Raw genomic sequence first — 23,046 nt, 5'->3', positions numbered from 1 at the left:
TATGGGTTTGGCATATTTGTGAATGACATTGGTTTGCTGAAGGCCATTTTTGTGCGGGTTCAAAAATTTAAATGGATTCGAACATTTGCCTAACTAAAAATTATCAAGTGAATGAATGAATGACTGTCGGCTGACTGACAGACTGAACCGGGTCATTAGCACGTGAGAATTAGAATAAATGCATGAATGGTTGAATAAATGAATTATTTCAAAATTTAAATGAATTTGTGTGCATGCGTGTGTGTATATATGCATGGATGCAAAATGCAATCCCCGAAGACCACCATCAAAACAAAACAAAAAAGTAAGTTAAAATATTTCAATTAAATTTTCGAAAAATTCATTTTTTATTTAACAAATATTTATATATAAACAAAATGCTTATAAATAAGATAATAATAACATAAAATTGTTTATTTAATTTATACACATTTTAATTAAACATTTTGTATTTTTAAATGGCGACTGATGAACGAACATCAGCCGCTATTAAAAAAACTAAATGTTTCGTTGCAATGCACCTCATAGCAATCTGGTAGAACGGTAAAATGGCGGGATAAACGTAAATCGAATATAAATTCACAATAGGGAAATCTGAAAAAAGAAGAAAATAAGAATTAATTGAAAAATTTGTATTTAAATGTGTATAGATAAGAAGTTCGCAAAAAAAAACTTTAAATCCTTTGTAAAGAAGTAAACACAAGTAAGAACGGCGTTAAGTTCGGCCGGGCCGAACTTGTTATACCCTCCACCACAAGTTGTATTGAAGTAAAATGGAATAATTAGTTTCCTTTCGTGTATGAAGAAGACTTAATAGTAAATTTCAGCAATTTCGGTAAAACAATGTGAGGCACCATTCTATGGGGGCTATTTCAAAACGTCGATCTATACCGACAAATTTCTGACGGAAAGTTTTTAGACTCAAAGAAGACTAAATACCAAATTTCCTATATTTCGGTAAGAGAATGTGGCTAAAACTAAAAAAATACCGAAAATCAAGAAGTAAGCTTCTATGGGGATATAGGAAGACGTGGACCTATACTGATAATACTCTTCTGGAATATTTTATAACTCTTGGAAGATGAAATAACGAATTTCAGCCATTTCGGTTGGATATTGACGTCACAATCTTCAGTATTACGAAAATCCGGAGGTTCCGTTCTATGGGGGCTATATCGAAACGTGGACTTATACCGACGAATTTTATTCAGAAATGGGGCAATATGAAAGCGTGGACCTGTACAAACATATTTCTGGCGAAAAGTTTTATATCACATTGAAGACTAAATACCAAATTTCAGCCATTTTGGTGGAATGTTGAAGACACAACCTTCAAAATACGAAAAATCGGGAGGTACTTTTAAATGGGGGCTATATGAAGGCGTGGACCTATACCGACAAATTTAAAGGGGAAGTTTGAGTACCCCCAACGAAGTCTAAATACCACATTTCAGCCATTTCGGTGGAATATTGAGGTCACAACATTCAAAATACTGAAAATCGGGAGGTACCGTTCTATGGGGGCTATATGAAGGCATGGACCGATACCGACAAAGTTCTGGGGGAAAGTTTTATACCACCAACGTAGACTAAGTACCAAATTTCAGCCATTTTGGTAGGATAATGAAGCAAAAACCTTCAAAATACCGAAAATCGGGAGGTACCGTTCTATGGCGGCTATATGAAGGTGTGGACCGATACCGACAAAATTCTGGGGGAAAGTTTTATACCCCTAAAGAAGACTACGTACCAAATTTCAGCCATTTTGGTAGGATAATGAAGCTAAAACCTTAAAAATACCGAAAATCGGGAGGTACCGTTCTATGGGGGCTATATGAAGGTGTGGACCAATACCGAAAAAATTCTGGGGGAAAGTTTTATACCCCTAAAGAAGACTACGTACCAAATTTCAGCCATTTTGGTATGATAATGAAGCTAAAACCTTAAAAATACCGAAAATCGGGAGGTACCGTTCTATGGGGGCTATATCAAAACGTGGACCGATATATCCCATTTTCAATACCAACCATCCTGCAAGTAATAAAAACTTCTGTACCAAATTTTGACTCTCTATCTTTAAAATTGCGAGCTGTATCTTGATTTCAACAGACAGACGGACGGACGGACGGACGGACAGACGGACATGGTCAAATCGACATTGAATTTTATGCTGACCAATATTTCGATGTGTTACAAACGGAATGACAAATTTAATTATACCCTCGATATGGTGGAGGGTATAATTAACGAATTTAAGTTTCACATAGTTCAGTGGTACCTCGGACCTGTGATACCTCGCTACCAACCTCCTCAGAAGCAATGTCATTTGTTTGTTGCTTTGTGGCCACACGAAACGCTTCGGCTTTATATATCATAAGGCTGCGAATTGGTTTTAGCATGCCAAAGTCCAGAATTTATAATTGTTCCCTTTAACCTCATGCAGACACTAACCACACCGTGTTATTAATTGGGAATTTATCTTTAACGCCTAATACAGCTCCCCTACATAAAGGGGTGTCAAACAACAAAAACAAGTAAAAAGTCGTTAAGTTCGGTTCGGTTGAACTTTTTATGCCATCATAAAAAATAATTAGTTTCCTTTCCTGTCCACAATTGTAGGTGCAAAAATTTTGCGACAAATATCTGAATTATCCAATCTAATTTAAACAATTAAAAAGTCGTTAAGTTCGGATCGGTTGAACTTTTTATACCCTTCTTACTTACTTTACTTAGCTGGCCCTTTACCGAACATTTGTTCCATAGACCAAACTAAGAAAAGATCTCCAATTCTCCCTGTTTAGTGCTTCGTTTTTTGGAATACCGCGCCTCGTCATCTCTTCATCCACTTGTGCTTACTTAAGCCAAAGTAGCATCTGTTCTTCTTATTTCACAACTGATGTTGTTTGTTGTGTTTACGGCGGTGCCGAGGTATCGAAGTCTTTTACTACCTCAAAATTATAGGAACCAACTTCAACAGTTGGTCCGATCTCAATGGACGCATTGCGCGTCGACACCATCAGCTTGGTCTTCTCGCCGTTTACCGCCAGACCAACTTTAGCAGATTCTCCTTCGACCTTCATAAAATTATCGGTTACATCTTTTACTGATCGTCCCATGATGTCTATATCATCAGCATAAGCAAGTAACATGTGGCTATTAGTGTAGATTGTGCCACTCACTTCTTTTGACGTCTGCCTCCCCTATAACCTTTTCTAGCAAGATGTTGAAAAGATCACACGAATGGCTGTATCCTTGTCTGAAACCTCTTTTGGTACAAACTCTTCGGAGAGGTTCTTTCCTATTTTAACTGAAGATCTTGTGTCAGAGTCATTTTACAAAGCCGAATGAGCTTTGCGGGGATACCAAATTCAGACATTGCTTGGAATACCTTTGAACGTAGCGGGCTGTCGAAGGCTGCTTTCTAATCGACAAAAAGGTGGTAGGTGTCGATCTGCATCTCTGGGATCTTCTCCAGGATTTGCCGCAGGGTAAATATCTGGTCAATGGTATGGTCCAATTATTTCGTTGGCCTTGGGCTTCAGTCGTTCGCACAATATCCCTGACACTGTCTTATAGGCAATAGGGAGAAGACTTATGCCCCTATAGTTGGAGCATACAGTCTTATCACCCTTCTTGTGGACTGGACACAGGATTCTCAGGTTCCAATCGTCGGGTACGTGTTCTTCCTGCTAGATGGAGCTAACTAGCTGATGCATACACCTTATCAGCGTGTCGCCTTCGGTTTTAAACAGCTCGGCTGGTAGGCCATTAGCTCCTGCTGCCTCATTATTCTTCAGCCGGTTTATTGCTGTCTTTACCTCATCTTGACCGGGCGGTATACATTCAATACCATCTTCTGCGATTGGATCTTTGGTATCTTCGTCGACTTCGCTACTATTGGATACCAACAGTTTGGAAAAATGCTCTTTCCATATCCTTAGCACACTATCTGTATCAGTTACCAGATTATCTTGTTGGTCTCTACAGGAGGATGTGCCAGTTCCAAAGCCATCAGTTTAATGTTTCAATCTTTGGTAGAACTTCCGGACTTCATTCTGTCTCCTGTACATCCCGATTTGTTCACACTCCCGCTTTTCCATCCCTCTCTTTTTCCTGCGGAAAAGACGTTTCTCCTCTCTCCTTTTTGCCCGATACGTCTCTCGTGCCCTACGCGTTGCTACTGATTGTAAAGTAGCCCTATATGCCGCATTTTTCTCTTCGGTAGCAGCACGACACTCCTGGTCATACCATGGATTCCTTGGTGGAGGTCTCTGGTATCCAAGTACCGATTTTGCGGCTGTTTGCATGGAGTGTCCTGATATGTTATCGGGACGAGGAGTGCTTTGATTAAGCAGTTGGGCCAGTTGAGTGGAATATGCTGTGGCTATCTGTTGCGATTGCAGCTTACCGAATGGCAGCGAGTCTTTCATTCACTGGGGTGAAGCTGGATACCAGATGTTTTAGTCTCCGACTAACTACGAATCCGCAACCAAACTCATGCTTTACGTCATGGCAGCTATAATACAGTGCGTCACCGTTAGGTGTTGTTGTGACGCATTTCCCAATCCGTCGTATTTCCTGCATGGCAGTAATATCGGCCTTGTACTTTTCAAGTACGTCTGCCAATGCGAAGACTGCACCTTCTCTATAAAGAGTGCGAACATTCCAGGTGCAGATTCGCAGATCATGGTCCTTAAAACGTTTGCGGGGTTCGTTAACTTTAGAGGTTATTTTCTTTCGTTTTTTCATTGTAGGCTGCTTTGTCTAGGGGAGGGTTACTAACCCGACGCCCAAACACAAGTTTTTAACGTTCTTATGGGTGATCGCTCGGCACATTTTAGCTCACTACCTTTAACGGGTGTTTATGACTACTGGAAACCTCAAATGTTATATTACAGGTAGTTCGGTCAAAAATTGTAGCTAAAATCCACAAAGTACCGAAAATCGTGAGATACCGTTAAATGGGGGCTATACCAAAACATGGACCTATGTTGACGGTTTTTAGTGGAGATGTTGTGTGATAACTAGGAACTTCAACTGTCAAGTTACAGGTAGTTCGGTTGAAAATTGTAGCTAAATTTCTCAAAATATCGAAAATCGGAAGGTACCGTTATATACCAAAACATGAACCTATGTTCACCGTTTTTGGTGGAGACGTTTCGTGACCACTGAGAACTTCAAAGGTCAAATTACAGCTAGTTCGGTTGAAAATTATAGCTAAAATCCTCAAAATACCGAAAATCTGGAGGTATTGTTATATGGGGGCTATACCAAAAAATGGACCTATGTTGATGATTTTTGGTGGAGAAGTTTCGTGATCACTGAAAACCTTAAATGTCAAATTACAGCTGATTCGGTTAAACGATGTTGCTAAAATCCTCAAAATATCGAAATTCTGGGGGTATTGTCTTGTGGGGGCTATACCAAAACATGGACCTATGTTGACGCTATTTCGTGGTTGTTGTTGTTGTTGTTGTAGCAACGTTCGTTCGTGTTTTATTTCAGTTCTCAGTTTCTGGTTCCTTTGTATCCAGACTCATGAAATCTGAAACCTGAAGTGGTTGCGTCCACAAGGAATCAAGAGACAGACGAGTGGGTTAACTGGGCAGCTAAAAAAGTGTATCGTGTGGTCCTAATTCACATGCTGGGCATGTGTTGGATATAGTGGCGACAATTCGGGCCCAATATGAATTGAGGCGGCTGCATCGTCCGGATCTTAACTGGGCTAAAACCATTCGTGTTTGCCTTGGCAGCTAGCGTCCTTCTGGTGCGATGGATGGATGGTGGTGAATGCTATCCAGCTTGTCTGAAAAAGGTTCTCTTTTATACCTTAGGTCTTCTCTCTCTTTAGATCGCGAAGATCTCTCTTGACGTGTCTGGGTGGTGGAAGCCTTTCCAATAAATCGTGACAGGGATGCTCACTGCGATAACACCCAAGCAGGTACTGCATCGACAACATCTTGTTGTGTTAACGCACCGGTAAAACCTTCGTCTCTTCATGAAGATGGTCCACTGGATGCACCCTGTTGCAGTCCTCATGGCAGTATTCTGGCAGGTTTGAATCTTCTTCTACTTCTACAGACCACGTTGGCGCCGCATAGCTTACCACAGACCGGCCTATTGCATTGTAGATGGTCAACAAGGTGTCTTTGTCAGCACCCCAAGTTCTGCCTGCCAGCAACTTGAGGACCTGACGCAGACGACATAAACATGCTATCGAACGTTACACCCAGTATTTTGGGTTAGTTAGTTGTCGGAATCAGTGCACCATCGACCAACGTCTTCAGTGGGAGCCGTCCATGTGGTGAACAATGTGGCAGTGGATTTAGCGGGGGATATTTTCATATTCATCGACGATAGGACCCGACGCAAAAGATCGTACAATCATCCGCATACATTACGATCTATATGGAGGGTTTGGAGGGTGTGGAATTTCAGAAAGGTAGAGATTCCGGAGATATCACCCCTCCTTGGAGAACTCCCAGTTTCACTTTATGGGTTTTGGACTTCTTGTTTCTGAATTCCACAAACGACTGGAGTCCGCACATATAGTTGATTAGCCAACGTCTCAAACATGGCTGGAGAGAAGTCTTTTCTCTTCTTGACGGTATCATTACCTCTTCTAGTTCAGTCCTCAACTGATATGTCTAATGCTGTTGTAGTACTATGCCTTTTTTCGAAATCCATGTTGATGTTGGGCAACTGGAAAACACCTTCACATAGTGGGGAAGAGTAGTGCCTCCAAGATATTTTCTACTGGCGACAGGAGTGAAATCGGCCTGTACGATTCACCTCTGCCGGCATCCTTGTCAGGCTTCAGTAGCGTTACCACCTTGCTAACATTCCAGGCTTCTGGTATAATATGGGTGGCTAACGATAGGTTGAGGAAACTTATTAAATACTCACTCACATACTGGGAAATTTTGTCTTATTTTGGGTATTCGACCAGCAGGTATATAGCGAGCGGCTACTGCAGTAATGATGCCGTGGTGAAGTTTCGTAACTACGAAGAACCTCAAGTGTCACATTACAGCTACTTCGGCTAAAAATTGTTGTTAAACTCTTAAAATTGCGAAAATCGGGAGATAAGGTTATATGGGGCCTATAACAAAATATGGACCTACATAAATAATTTTTGGTTTTGAAGTGCTGTGACCACTAAGAACCTCAAATGTCAAATCTCAGCAAGTTAGGCAGCTAAAAATATGGCGGCTATATTAAAACATCGACCTAAATGGACAATTTTTGGTGGAGAAGTTTTGTGACCACAGGAAACCTTAAATGTCACTTAACAGATAATTCGGCTAAAAATTGTAGCTAAAACTCTTAATATTTCGAAAATCGGTAGGTACGGTTATATGGGGTCTTAAAATATTAAAACAACAACAATGGGATTAACCTAGGCTATTTTAAAAAAATTAATTAGGGATCTGTATATAGGACATTTTAGGACACGGCTCCTGCCAGTATTTGCTTTACTTTTGACCATGTCCGTCTGTCCGTCCGTCCGTCCTTCAGTCCGTCCGTCCGTCCGTCTGTCTGTTGAAATCAAGATACAGCTCGCAATTTTAAAGATAGAGAGTCAAAATTTGGTACAGAAGTTTTTATTACTTGCAGAATGGTTGGTATTGAAAATGGGATATATCGATCCACGTTTTGATATAGCCCCCATAGAACGGTACCTCCCGATTTTCGGTATTTTTAAGGTTTTAGCTTCATTATCCAACCAAAATGGCTGAAATTTGGTACGTAGTCTTCTTTACGGGTATAAAACTTTCCCCCCAGAATTTTTTCGGTATCGCTCCAAATCTTCATATAGCCCCCATAGAACGGTACCTCCCGATTTTCGGTATTTTGAAGGTTTTAGCTTCATTATCACACCGAAATGGCTGAAATTTGGTACTTAGTCTACGTTGGTGGTATAAAACTTTCCCCCAGAACTTTGCCTGCATCTGTTCATGCCTTCATATAGCCCCCATAGAACGGTATCTCCCGATTTTCGGTTTTTTGAACGTTGTGGCCTCAATATTCCACCGAAATGGCTGAAATTTGGTATTTAGACTTCGTTGGGGGTACTCAAACTTCCCCCCTAAATTTGTCGGTATAGGTCCACGCCTTCATATAGCCCCCATGGAAAGGTACCTCCCGATTTTTCGTATTTTTAAGGTTGTGTCTTCAATATTCCACCAAAATGGCCGAAATTTGGTATTTAGTCTTCAATGTGATATAAAACTGTTCGCCAGAAATATGTCTGTACAGGTCCACGCTTTCATATTGCCCATTTCTGACTAAAATTCGTCTGTATAGGTCCACGTTTCGATATAGCCCCCATAGAACGGTACCTCCCGATTTTCGTAATACTGAAGATTGTGACGTCAATATCCAACAGAAATGGCTGAAATTCGTTATTTCGTCTTCCAAGAGTTATAAAATATTCCAGAAGAGTATTATCAGTGTAGGTCCACGTCTTCCTATATCCCCATAGAAGCGTACTTCTTGATTTTCGGTATTTTTTAAGTTTTAGCCACATTCTCTTACCGAAATATAGGAAATTTGGTATTTAGTCTTCTTTGAGCCTAAAAACTTTCCGTCAGAAATTTGTCGGTATAGATCGACGTTTTGAAATAGCCCCCATAGAATGGTGCCTCACATTGTTTTACCGAAATTGCTGAAATTTAGTATTAAGTCTTCTTCATACACGAAAGGAAAGTAATTATTCCATTTTACTTCAATACAAATTGTGGTGGAGGGTATAACAAGTTCGGCCCGGCTGAACTTAACGCCGTTCTTAATTGTTTTTTACTTGTTTGTTGAATTATTTACCTTGTAGTCCCTTTCCCAATTTAAGATTACCCACATAATTGTAGTGTTACCTTTACAAAAAACCAACTGGATATCAGATTCAGCATTAAACACTATTGTATAAAGTTTATTATTTTCGAAGGAATACTCTTGTGAAACGAAAACACCAATTCACTAGCAGATAATAGAACTCAAAGAAAAAATTAAATCCGATGCCTTTAGCCCAATCAAGCAAATAAAAATGGGAAAATATTTTTTCACATACAAAAATAAATTCAAAATAAAATAATACCAAAACAAGATATCAAAGGCTTATCATATTTCTCTAATAAAAAGAAAAAAAAAATGAAAAACAATAAAAAAGCCAAATGCAGCTGTAACTTACACTGGATGAAACCACAGAAAACATTGATATGTGCAGAGAATGCCAAAAGGGCGTTTAAATTCACCATCAGGCGTTTGAATTGAACCGGAATTATGTTTTTTCCAACACTGGGATGTCCATCCTGCAGTTGCAGTAATTGCAGTTCGATATTGAGTAATGGCGTATAGGTGTGGGGGTGTGTGTCCATGTGTGGTAATTGATGTGGCCGTGTTCATGTGAAATGCAAAGACCGAAGTAGATCAGGGCGTTTGCACATACAATCAGGATCATAGTCGATGATTTGTGTTGAACAAGTTGGTGGAAAAGTTTTAGTTTTGTGTTGGATTTTAGGCAAAGTGGTGGTGATGATGTTAACCATATTCCGGGATATGTTAGCCATAAACGTTAGCAAATGTATCATCGTTTTTTGGTTTTCATTAGGAATCCAATAAACACATCATCATATCGATGAGAAGATAGAAAGTTGTTGTTGTTAGTCGTATACAAATTGATAAATATTTTTTTGGTGTAAAGCCAGCGAGCGCATAGTTGCCACATCCACATGTAGAACAAAGTTGATTAAATTTTGAAAGAAATTATTTATTGTTATTGTTGGTGCAATTTCCATGTTTTTAGAGGCGTATTTGAACATGAAAAGGAAAAAAGAAGAAATAAACCTATGATTAGAAATAAAAACTACATGTAAGTTCGACTTAGGAAAATAATTTATGTATTTAAGAAAACTTCTTCAGAAGATGCAAAAGACGACAAGAGCGTCTTTTTAAGAATTAGGTGCAACACAAAAAGAATTAAAACCAGTAAGCAAAGGATCAAAGTCGGGCGATGCCGACTTTATGATACCCCATACCATTTATAATATTTATGATATAATTTATTTTTAGACAAAATTCCGTAACTCATTTCAAATTCTATCAAAATTGGACAGATATAAGAAGTTTGGTGCTTCAAATACCACAAATCGGTCGAAAATTTTTGTATACACTCCCGCTCATGTGAATAGGTTTAAAAATTGTTCTCTTTATATGTTAAGGTCTCTTCAACTGTGTTTGAATTACAGGTCCATACTGTATAGTTTGTGAGAGGTGTTGCCATATTTTCGCAAAATATCCTGTTATAATAAAAATGTACCAAAAATGCTCAACTTTTTGGTTCATCTGAATAGATTTGAATCAAATAAAATTTAAACAAGTTAAAAAGCGTTAAGTTAACTTTTTATACCCTCCATCATGAAATACTCTGAGCGAAACTGGAATTATTAGTTTTCTTTCTGTTGCGAATGTACCTATGCCCACAATTTTTGGTGAAGAAGTTACTTGACCACTAGAAACCCTAAATGCCAAATTATAGCTGATTCGGCCAGAAAATGTAGCTAAAACCGTCAAAATACATGAAATCGGACTGTACCATTATATGGGGGCGAAAAGAAATGGTGGACCTTTGTCCAACATTTCTGGTGGAAAAGTTTCTTGGTCACTGGGTACCCTAAATGTCAAATTATTGCTAATTCGGCCTGAAAATGTTGCTAAAAACGTGATAATAACTGAAAACGGGCGGTGCCGCTATATAGGGGCTGTGCCAAACATAGGTCTACTATGACCATCATTTTTATACCCTCAGCCTTTAGGCTAAAGAGGGTATTTACACTTTGATACGACCAAAAATGTGACTCATTGAAATAATGGTTTTAGACCCCAAGTATGTCTGTACGATATCCGTTTCAGACAATTTTGAGTAAATCTAGCAATGTCCGTCCGTCTGCCTGTCGGTCTGTCTGTCTGTCCGTCTGTCTGTCTGGCTGGTGCGCACGATAACTCTCGAACGGATCAATCGATTCGGTTCAAATTTTGGGTATCGAATTATTTTGTCCAGATTGGATTTAAGTTCGAAGATGGGCCATATAGGTCCACTCCTTCAGGTAGGTCCCCCACAAATGTTCAAAAATTGTCGCAAAATTTATGCGCACGATAACTCTTGTAGGGAATAACCGATTGGGTCCATACTTTGCACATTGTGTAATTTTCACCAAACTTAGATGAGGTTTCAATATGGACTCAATCGGTCCACTTCTTCGGGTACCTCCCACACAAAATTTCGGAAAAGTTCGGTTTAGGACCTGGTCTCGAATCGCTTTGATTTTTGTTTACGCAAGTTGTATTCGCTGTCTTCTATACGACGCTGTAAGTTTCATTAGGGGCAAGTCCATACTTCCTGAGGAAATAGCCTGAAAGTTACAAAAAACCCTATGACACCGTGTGTAGTGGTTGGAGCGCAAGATAACTCTCGAACGGATCTGCCGATTCGGTCCAAAATTTGGCTTTCGTAATATTTTGTTCAAACTTAGTTCAAGTTCAAAGATGGATTATATCGCTCCACTCCTTCCTGTACCTCCCCCACAAAAGTTCGAAAATGTTCGGAAAATTTGTGCGTACAATAACTCTTGTAGGGAGTAACGGATTTGGTCCATACTTTGCACATCGTGTAATTTCTACCAAACATAGATGAGGTTCCAATATGGACACAATCGGTCCACTTCTTCGGGTACCTCCCACACAAAATTTCGGAAAAGCTCAGTTTAGGACCTGGTCTCGAATCGCTTTGATTTTTGTTTACGCAAGTTGTATTCGCTGTCTTCTATACGACGCTGTAAGTTTCATTAGGGGCAAGTCCATACTTCCTGAGGAAATAGCCTGAAAGTTACAAAAAACCCTATGACACCGTGTGTAGTGGTTGGAGCGCAAGATAACTCTCGAACGGATCTGCCGATTCGGTCCAAAATTTGGCTTTCGTAATATTTTGTTCAAACTTAGTTCAAGTTCAAAGATGGATTATATCGCTCCACTCCTTCCTGTACCTCCCCCACAAAAGTTCGAAAATGTTCGGAAAATTTGTGCGTACGATAACTCTTGAAGGAAGTAACCGATTTGGTCATTACTTTGCACATTATGAAATTTCTACCAGACTTAGATGAGGTTCCAATATGGACTCAATCGGTAAACTCCTTCGAGTACCTCCCACACAAAATTTCGGAAAAGTTCAGTTTAGGACCTGCTCACGAATCGCCTTGGTTTTTGTTGTAACATCTTGTATTCACTGTCCCCTATACGAAGGTACAAGTTTCCTCAGGCGCAAGTCCATACTTCCTGAAAAATAGCCTGAAAGTTGAAAAACAAACCCTGTGACACCATGTTTATGGGTGGAAGCGCAAGATAATTCTCGAACAGAAATGCCGATTCCGGCCAAAATTTGGCCTTCGTAATATTGTTTTCAAACTTAGTTTAAGTTCGTAGATAAGCCATATCGGTCCACTCCTTCAGGTACCTACCCCACAAAAGTTCAAAAATATTCGGAAAAATTGTGCGCACGATACCTCTTGATGGAAGTTACCGATTTGGTCCATACTTTACACATTCTCATAATATCTACCAGATATAGATCAGGTTCGAATATGGACTATATTTGTTCACTCCATCCCGTACCTCCCACACAAAATTTTGGATAAGTTCACTTTAAGACCTGCTATTGAATCACTTTGATTTTTGTTGAAGCAACTTACATTCGCTGGTAAAAGTTATTTCAGGGGCAAGTCCATACTTCTTGAGAAAACAGCCCGAAGGGTGTAAAAACCCCCTTTGGCACACCCATGGTCGGTCCATTCCTTTAAGTACCTTTTCCGCAAAAATTTTGAACTTTAATCCTAATCAACATTTTTGTCGGTTCATACGACAACATTTTGAAACCCTCTAAATACATAAGTTTTTTGTGAAAAAAGTGTTTCAATTTGCCCAGGCTGCGGGTATATCTCTGTCGGCAAAGCCGACTGATACTTTTTTACTTGTTTGTGGAGAAGTTTCTTGATCACTAAGAACCCCAAATGGCAAATTGTAGCTAATTCGGCCAGAACATGTAGCTAAAAATTTCAAAATACTGGAAATCGGGCTGTACCGTTCCTATGCCCACAATTTTTGGTAAAGAAGTTACTTGATCACTGGAAACTCTAAATGCCAGATTATAGCTGATTCGGCCAGAAAATGTAGCTAAAACCGTCAAAATACCTGAAATCGGGCTGTACCGTTATATGGGGGCTATAAGAAAACGTGGACCTATGTCCATCATTTTTACTGGAGAATTTTTTTGATCACTGGGTACCCTAAATGTCAAATTATTGCTAATTTTGTCTGAAAATGCGGCTAAAAACGTCAAAATATCTGAAATCGGGCGGTACCGTTATATGGGGCTATACCAAAACGTGGACCGATATAGCCCATCTTCGAACTTGATCTAAGTTCAGACCAACAAGTAAATAAGTGTCAGTCGGCTTTGCCAATGTGAAGTTTAACACTAACCTAAGGACAGATCGAATGTATTTAAGGTCTCTTTAGAATTTTGTGGCCCTTTTTGGATATTTGAACTTGCCGACAAAAATGTGGATTTGGAATTTACTGCACTAACACACAAATGTTGAACCTTTGTGGGGGAGATACCCTTAGGGAGGACCGATATGGGCCATTTTAGAAGTTAAACTAAATGTTGACAAAATATTTGGAGATCCAAAGTTTGGACCAAAATTGGTTGCCCCATTCAAGTGATATCGCCCTAGCATTTTAGCGATATTTTTTAAATATTGGGGAGAAATACCAGAAGTTGTGGACCGGTATTGCCCTATGAAACATAACGTTTGGATATTATATGACGAAGACCAAATGTTGGACCAAATCGGTAGAACAGTTCGGGAGTTATCGTGCTCTCCGACCGCCACATATGGTGACATAGGGGTTTTTACACCTTTCGGGCTGTTTCCCTAAGAAGAATGGACTGAAAAATATGCCCCTAGAAAAACTTTTACCGTCGTAATGGAGGTAGCGAATGCAAATCGCTTCAACAAAGCGATTCGAGAGCAGGTCTTAAAGTGAACTAATCCGAATTTTTGTGTGAGAGGTACCAGAAGGAATAGACAAATATAGCCCATATTCGAACCGGAAATATATCTGGAAGATATATTAAGATGTGCAAAGTATGGATTACATCGGTCACTTCCTTCAAGAGTTATTGTGCGCACAATCATTCCGAACATTTTTGTACTTTTGTGGGTACATGAAGGAGTGGACCGATATGGCTTATCTTTGAATGTAAACTATGTTTACGAAGGTCAAATTTTGGACCGAATCGGCAGATCCGTTCGAGAGTTATCTTGCGCTCCATCCACTACACACGGTGTCATAGGGGCTTTTTGCATCTTTCAGGGTATTTTCTCAGGAAGTATGGACTTGCCCCTGATGAAACTTTTACCGTCGTATGGGGGCCAATGAATACAAGTTGTTACAACAAAAATCAAAGCGATCCAAGAGCAGGTACTAATCTGAACTTATCGGAAATTTTGTGTGGGAGGTACCCGAAGGAGTGGGCCGATTGGGTCCATATTAGAACCTCATCTAAGTCTGGTAGAATTTTCACGATGTGCAAAGTATGGACCAAATCGGTTACTACCTTTCAGAGTTATCGGGCCCACAAATTTTCCGAACATTTTGGAACTTTTGTTGGGGAGGTACCGGAAGGAGTGGACCGATATAGCTCATCTTCGAACTTAAACTAAGTTTGGACAAAATATTACGAAAGCCAAAATTTGAACCGAATCGGTTCATCCTTTCGAGAGTTATCGTGCGCACCAGCCAGCCAGACCGACAGACATACGGACATTGCTAAATCAACTCCAAATTGTCTGAAACACATTTCGTCCAAACATACTTGGGGTCTAAAACCGTTATTTCGATGAGCCTAAAGGATGAGGGTATAAAAACACATGTGATTAAAAAACAGACGGACAGACAAAAGAGACGGACATCGCTAAATCGTCTTAGAATTTTACGCTGATCAAGAATATATATATACAAAGGTACAAAGGTACTACCTATGCAAATTTTGCCCAGTTTTTTTACCCGCCACCATAGTATGGAGGGTATATTGAGTTTGTTTTTCTGTTTGTAATACATCGACGTAATCATTTGCGACCATATAAGGTATATAAAGGGTGTTTTTTAAGCTAGATAGAACTTTAAATTGTAAAAAGTAACACAAAAAATTAATGAAACTTTTTTTTTATTTGTTTCAGTATACTCTGACAAATCATCATGAATAGACTCACGCTTGAACAACGCTACGAAATTATCCAAATTTACTTTGAAAATCAGTCGTCGATTCGCGCAACTTATAGACGACTTCGTCATTTGTATGGCGTTCAGCGATGAGGCGCATTTTTGGCTTAACGGGTTTGTTAATAAGCAAAATTGCCGCATATGGAGTAAGACCAATCCACAAGAGACCCTACAGACTCCATTACATCCAGCAAAATGCACCGTATGGTGCGGTTTTCACGCTGGTGGCATCATCGGACCTTATTTCTTCAAAAATGAGGCCGGAGCTCGCGTTACGGTTAATGGAGATCGTTACCGCACCATGATAAATGATTTTTTGTGTGAAAATATGGATGACATTGATCCGGAGGAGATGTGGTTTCAACAGGATGGCGCTACGTGCCATACGGCGAACGCAACCATCGACTTATTGAAATCAAAATTTGGCGATAAGTTGATTTCGAGAAGTGGGCCTGTCAATTGGCCTCCAAGGTCGTGCGATTTGACACCTCTCGATTATTTCCTGTGGGGCTACGTGAAGTCACTGGTTTATGCTGATAAACCAGCAACAATTGATGTCTTGGAGATCAGCATGTCAATTGGCCTCCTAGGTCGTGCGATTTGACACCTCTCGATTATTTCCTGTGGGGCTACGTGAAGTCACTGGTTTATGCTGATAAACCAGCAACAATTGATGCCTTGGAGGTCAGCATTGTTCGTGTTATTCGTGACATACGGCCAGCAGTGCTCGAAAAAGTGGCCAAAAATTGGACGTCCAGAATGCACTTCGTCAAGAACAGCCGCGGTGCCCATATGCCCGAAATCATTTTCAAATGTTAATGTCACGTATTGATCTTTCGAATAAAAAAAATTTGATTACAACTTAATTTTTTGTGTTATTTTTTACAATTTCAAGTTCTATCGGGCTTAAAAAACTCCCTTTATATTCTTGATCAGGATAAAATTCTAAGACGATCTAGCCATGTCCGTCTGTTATAATCACTCTTGCGTTCGCAATAATTGAGCTAGAGCGCTATATTTTTGCACCCGAGTGTCTTTTTTCGATAGGCAGGTCAAGTTCGAAAATGGGCTATATCGGACCACTTTTTGGTATAGCCCCCATATAACAGTACCTACCGATTTTCGGTATTTTGGGGATTTTAGCTACATTTTTGACCGAACTAGCTGTATTTTCACGCTTGGGGTTCTTAGTGGTCACAAAATATCTCCAGTAAAAACCGTCAACATAGGTCCATGTTTTGGTATAGCCCCCATATAACGGTACCTCCCGATTTTCGGTTCTTTTTGGGGATCTTAGCTACATTTTTTGACCGAACTAGCTGTAATTTCACGCTTGGGGTTCCCAGTGGTCACAAAATATCTCCACTAAAAACCGTAAACATAGGTCCATGTTTTGGTATAGCCCCCATATAACGGTACCTCCCGGTTTTCGGTATTTTGAGGATTTTAACTACATTTTTCGACCAAACTACCTGCTATTGAACATTTGAGGTTCCTAGTGGGCACAAAACATCTCCCCTAAAATATTAGCTATATTTGTCAACCGAACTACCTGTAATTTAACATGTGAGGTCCCCAGTAGTCACAAAATGTCTCCTCCAAAAACTGTAAAGGTAGGTCTATGTTTTGGAGCTGTCCCCATATAATGATACCTCCCGATGTTCGGTATTTTGAGGATTGTAGCTAATTTGACGTTTAATGTTCCCAGTGGTCACAAAACATCTCCACCAAAAACTGTCAATATAGGTCCATGTTTTGGTATAGCCCCCATATAACGGTGCCCCCCGATTTTCGTTTTTTTTTTGGATTTTAGGTACAGTTTTTGGCCTAAGTATCTGCAATTCGACATTTGAGGTTTCTAGTGGTCACAAAACTTCTCCACCACACTTTGATATAGCCCCATAAAAGGTTCCCATTTTTGTGCTTTTTCACCTTATTTTGATATCAGTGGTCAAAAAATATCTCCGCCTAAAATTGTGGACAGGAAAGAAAATAATTATCCGTTTTAGTTCGGAATATTTTATGGTGGAGGGTATAAAAATTTCGGCCCGACAAAGGGGTATGATATCTCCGGCTTTTATACTGACATGGCACCTCTGTAGTCCATTCTTTTATGTTTATTCGGGTTTCTTTTATGACTTGAGAACATAAAAAAAATGTTTTGACCTGACTATATAGTTACTACATCGGTATAAAAGTCGCGGGTATCATACCCATTTGTGTTAAATTTGAATTAATATTTTCTACGCTATTTGTCGTCGAAGAGGCATTCTTCCAGACCAATTTTCGAGCATCTATGATACATGTCAACTGTGGGGAAGTTCTGATCACTATAATGCTTAAATTTATAGGATATAGGATAGATAAATAATGAATAAATCGAACCTAATATTATTGCTAACACTTGGTATTTGCTCTAAGACAATTTTCGAAGCTTACGAAATCAAAAAGTCATTGAAAGCAGGGTTATAAAATTTTGTTGAAATATTTCTTGATTTTATATGAAACTTGTTGGTAACTTTTCCATGTTGAGATTTAAACCCACGTTCCTAATAAAGTGAGTCAAACTTTTCGTAGGATTTAAAGGAATGTTCCATTTTACTAACTCAAATAAAAAAACTGGGCAAAATTTGCATAGGTGGTACCTTTTCTAATTTTATTTGCTTCAAACCTATTCAGATGAGCCAAAAAATTGAACGCTTCTTTGGTAAATTTTTACTACATATAACTGGGATATTTTCCGAAAATATGGCAACATTGTTATGATTTTCTTGTGAATGTTGGCATAGTATAGGACTTTCAAAACCTATATAGTATGGAGCTGTAATCCAAACAAAGCTGAAGACACCTTAACATATAAAGACAAACCTATTCGGATGACCCGGAGTGTATAACGGAGCTTAGTGCTGAGTTAGTGACTGACAGATCTTCGCCCAGCAGAAACCGCTGAAGCTAGAAACATGCAATTTTGAGTGTGGGTTGTTGTTGGTGTGTAGGGTTGAGATAAGGTTAAGTTCTTGGAAATTCGAACTAGAAGGGTACGAAAAGTACTAAAAGGCACTAAATAGGGTACCCTTTGTATTAGGAAAATGGAAAGGGCTAAAATTCCTAAATTTGGAATGAGGGTAACTGATGGAGATTTAGAAAGTTATACTAAAGGGTTTTTTTTTGGAAATTTGAACTAGATATGTACGAAAAGTACTACAATTCACTAAGTTTGCTAACAATTGTATATTTTGAACGGGTATAGCTGGAATCTGAAATTTGGTGTGGTAATCAAGGTTGTGAAGTGGTGTAGATATAATGAAATGGTTTTGGAAATTCGCCCTTATGTGTACGAAAAAAACCAAAAGCTACTAAATTTAGTTTAACTAAGATTTGTGTGGACAGATAGAGCTGGAAACCTGAAATTTGCAATTAAGATTACTGTTGATGTGTAGATTGAGATTTGAAAGTAGTTTTGACAATTTTTACTTATATGTGCGAAAAGTACTTAATAGTACTAAATTTGGTACAATTTGGTTTTTGGAGAACGTATAGAGCTTGAAACCTGAAATTTGGAATCAAGACTACTGTTGGAGTATAGGATTGAGCTATTGAGATAGGCTTGGAAATTCGTACTTATGTGTGGGAAGAGTACTAAATTTATTACAACTTGCTTTTGGATGAACGGAAATCTGGAAGTATGATTGAGGTAGTTTTGAAATTTGTACTTATGTGCTCAAAAAGTACTGTATGGTACAATTTTGATTTTGGAGAACGGATGGAGCTGGTATCCTTACATTTAGGATTAAGATTACTGTTGGAGTATAGGATTGCAGTAGTTTCTTACTTATTTATGCGAAAATTACTAAATGGTACTAAATTTTGTACAACTTGGATTTGGGTGAAGTCTTCTCTGCCATCCCCAAAAGTAATCAATTTTAACTACACCCACTTTAAACTTGTTGTTTTTAAATTTGAAAACAACAAATATGAGATTAAGCTTAACTTACATACAAATAGTAAATTAAAATAATTACGCACAGTAGACTGTAAAATAATGGGTTATTATACCCTCCCCCATAATATGAAAGGTGTAATTAAATTTCTCATTCCGTTTGTAACACATCGAAATATTCATCGGAGACCCTATAATGTATGTATATTCTTGATCAGGATAAAATTATAAGTCGATAAAACCATGTCCGTCTGCCCGTGCTTCCGTCTGTTAAAATCAAGATACAGCTCGCAATTTTTAAGATAAAGTATTAAAAATATATTATAGAAGTTTCTATTACTCGTAGGATGTTTGCTATTGCAAATGGGCTATATCGGTCTCTGTTTTGATATGGCCCCCATAGTACGGTACCACCCAAGGTTTTTGCTTCATTATCACACCGAAATGGCTGAAATTTAGTACTTAGTTTTCGTAGTAGGTATAAAACTTTCCCCTCAGAATTTTGTCGGTATAGGTCTACGCCTTCATATAGCCCCCATAGAATGGTACCTCCCGATTTTCGGTATTTTGAAGTTTGTGCAATGAATATTCCACCGAAATTGTTGAAATTAGGTATTTAGTCTTCATTTGGGGTATAAAAGTTTCAATATGAAATTTGTCGGTATAGGTCCACGCCTTCATATAGCCCCCCCATAGAACAATACCTCCCGATTTTCGGTATTTTGAAGGTTTTGGCCTCAATATTCCTCTAAAATGGCTGAAATTTGGTAGTTAGTATTCGTTGAGGGTATAAAACTTTCCCCCAGAATGTTGTCGGTATGGATCCACGCCTTCATATAGCGCCCATAGAACGGTACCTCCGGACTTTCGGTATTTTAAATGTTGTGACCACAATAATCCATCGAAATGGCTGAAATTTGGTATTTAGTCTTCCTTGGGGGTAGGCAACTTTCTCCTCTAAATGTGTCGGTATAGGTCTGCGCCTTCGTATATCCCCCATAGAACAGTACATCCCAATTTTTGATATTTTGATGGTTGTGGCCTAAATATTCCTCCGAAATGGCTGAAATTCGGTACTAAGTCTACGTTGGGGGTATAAAACTTTCCCCCAGAATTTTGTCGGTATAGGTCCACTCCTTCATATTGTCCTTATAGAACGGTACATCCCGTTGTGGCCACAAACCTTCAAAATACCGAAAATCAACTGAAATTTGGTATTCAGTCTACGTTGGATGTAAAAACTTTTTCGACTGAAATTCGTCGGTATAGGTCCACGTTTCGATATAGCCCCCATAGAACGGTACCTCTGGACTTTCGGTATTTTAAATGTTGTGACCACAATAATCCATTGAAATGGCTGAAATTTGGTATTTAGTCTTCCTTGGGGGTAGGCAAGTTTCTCCTCTAAATTTGTCGGTATAGGTCTACGCCTTCGTATAGCCCCCACAGAACAGTACATCCCAATTTTTGATATTTTTCGATTTTCGTAATTCTGAGGATTGTGACGTCAATATCCCACCGAAATGTCTGAAATTTGTTATTTAGTCTTCCATGGGGTAATAAAATATTTTAGAAGAGAATTATTAGTATAGGTCCACGTCTTCCTATATCCCCCATAGAAGCGTACCTCTTGATTTTCGACAGTTTTATCCACATTATCGGAGACCCCATAAAAATATCGGAAGTTTGGTATTTAGTATTCTTTGAGTCTAAAAACTTTCCGCCAGAAATTTGTCGGTCTAGATCGAAGTTTTGATATAGCCCCCATAGAACGGTACCTTCCGATTTTCGTTATTTTAAAATTGCTGAAATTAGGTACTTAGTCTTCTTAATAAACGAAAGGAAACTAATTCTTCCATTTTACTGCAATACAAGTCGTGGTGGAGGGTATAACAAGTTCGGCCCGGCCAAACTTATCGCCGTTCTTACTTGTTTCTTTACAATCTTATTTGACTCATTAGTAAGTGTGAAGTGTGTTTAACTACAAATTACACTGAATTTTCGTTGGGGAGGCTAAATTTCTCCCAGACATTTTTGCTGTTGGCCCACTTTTAATATAGCCCCCCTATATCAGTACCTCCCGATTTTCAGTATTTGTAAGGTTTAGGCCTAACTATCACTCCGGAATGGCTGAAATTTCCTCCATAGAACGGTACATGCCGATATACTGAACCGTCAAGGTTTTTATGTTCTGTATTTGAAAGGCTTTAGCCCAGTTATCACAACGAAATGGCAAATTTCATATTTAACTTTCGTTGGGAGCGCTGAACTTTCCAAAGAAATTTGTTGCCATAGGTCAACGTTTGGATATAGAAGCCATAGAACCGTTTCTGCCCAGGAAAAAAATCCTTACTAAATAATAGGTTTTAATAGTAATTTTTGGCACTACTACTTACAAACGCTACTAACCCATTATTTTAACAGAGGCATGTCGCACTGAATTACTAGTTATTCTATGACGACCATAGACTAATGAATGTATAGACACCAAAAGCTTTCATTTTCTGTTCTTAACAGATGTCGCACAAAGTGACGTTGGGGCTAGTCATCTGACTTCCAGCTAACTGGGGCTAGTAAAAGGACTCAACTTCTAAAATAATTTATTCGTTTTTCTACAATTTGACAGCTGTTTTTGTAAATTTTTGGACATCAGCATGTGCTCTACTAATCAAATTAACTAAAGCACCCTTTTTGGTAAATAATAACATCATAAATGTTTATATTTTAATGCATTTTAGTTAGCTTTCACTCAACCCGTAAACAACTGTGTGCGACATCTCTTGCTTTAACATTTTTGGGAGAGAAGAACTGAGAAACATTTGTAGTCTATAAATCACTGTTGGGCAGAAATGCTCGGCCTCATACACAAAAGTGTAAAAAATACATGAGTCTCTCGCAATTTGCCCACCAATGCTATAAATCGGTAGTGCTCAAAATATTTTGTGCATTAGCCTCTCTGAGCGAGACTTCCCTTTGCTTAACCACGACAGATAAGAATAAAGTGAAAATATGTTGTTCTTGTAGTCACGTTAACGTATATGGGTGATTTTGGCTGCTATAAATTCATTAGTCTATGTGACCACTTGAAGTTGAAAAATAAGCTAAAAAAATTATATTTTTAGAACAGTTGAGGTGGAATTTGGAATTGGTCTTTGCCGGATTTGATCATGCGAACTTCTGATTTGTAACCGAACACCCTAAACCAGCCAAGATCACCCATATACGTTAACGTGAATCCAACAACAACATACGTTCTCTTCATTCTCATCCGCCCTGGTTTAGCAAAGGAAAGACGCGCTCAGAGAGGCTAATAAACAAAATATTTTGAGCATCACCGCCCTAAACACTCGCTCACGCATACGAACATTACAAGTTGTTTAAACACTAACATGTGCACCACCATCTGATTTTTATTTTGCCAACAAAAAGCTCGCATGAAACGATGAGCGTTGAACCCACAACCCTAGGATTTGTAGTCGGACACACATGCTCTGTGCCACTGTACTCAAAATTTCGTAAGAAGTAATATAAGTAGTTATTTTTGTTTACATTACTCTGTAGTTGCTTACATAATAACTAATACCCTAGACCAGGCATGATCAAAAAGAGAATAGAGAAAATGTGAATGTATTCAGAATATTGGCAACTTATAACAGTGTGTTAGTAAGTTAGTATCACGCAAGCTACAAAACAATAACAAATCAAAACATTTGCTCTCTTTTATACTCTTTCTGTGCATTCGGGTAGTGTGCGTGTAAATTGCCGAAAAT

At 38.8% G+C, this 23,046-nt stretch overlaps 1 protein-coding gene across 1 annotated transcript in view; it reads right to left on the bottom strand.

Annotated features, from left to right (window-relative positions):
- Positions 1-333: 333 nt before the first annotated feature.
- LOC141397838 (uncharacterized) overlaps positions 334-23,046 on the bottom strand; it is a 29,706-nt gene continuing 6,993 nt past the window's right edge. Inside the window, exons 2-3 of the mRNA XM_073974595.1 lie at positions 9,188-9,308; positions 334-594 (exon numbers count right to left, since the gene is read on the bottom strand). Coding sequence (XP_073830696.1) covers positions 480-594; positions 9,188-9,308 — 236 coding nt within the window. The 3' untranslated portion in view covers positions 334-479. The remainder of the gene's footprint in view (positions 595-9,187; positions 9,309-23,046) is intronic.

Source organism: Musca autumnalis, unplaced genomic scaffold (assembly GCF_047663935.1).
Source record: "Musca autumnalis isolate F117 unplaced genomic scaffold, ASM4766393v1 scaffold_3, whole genome shotgun sequence".
NCBI lineage: Eukaryota > Metazoa > Arthropoda > Insecta > Diptera > Muscidae > Musca > Musca autumnalis.
Note: the sequence above shows the minus strand (reverse complement) of the source record. Positions and strands in the feature narration are given on the sequence as shown.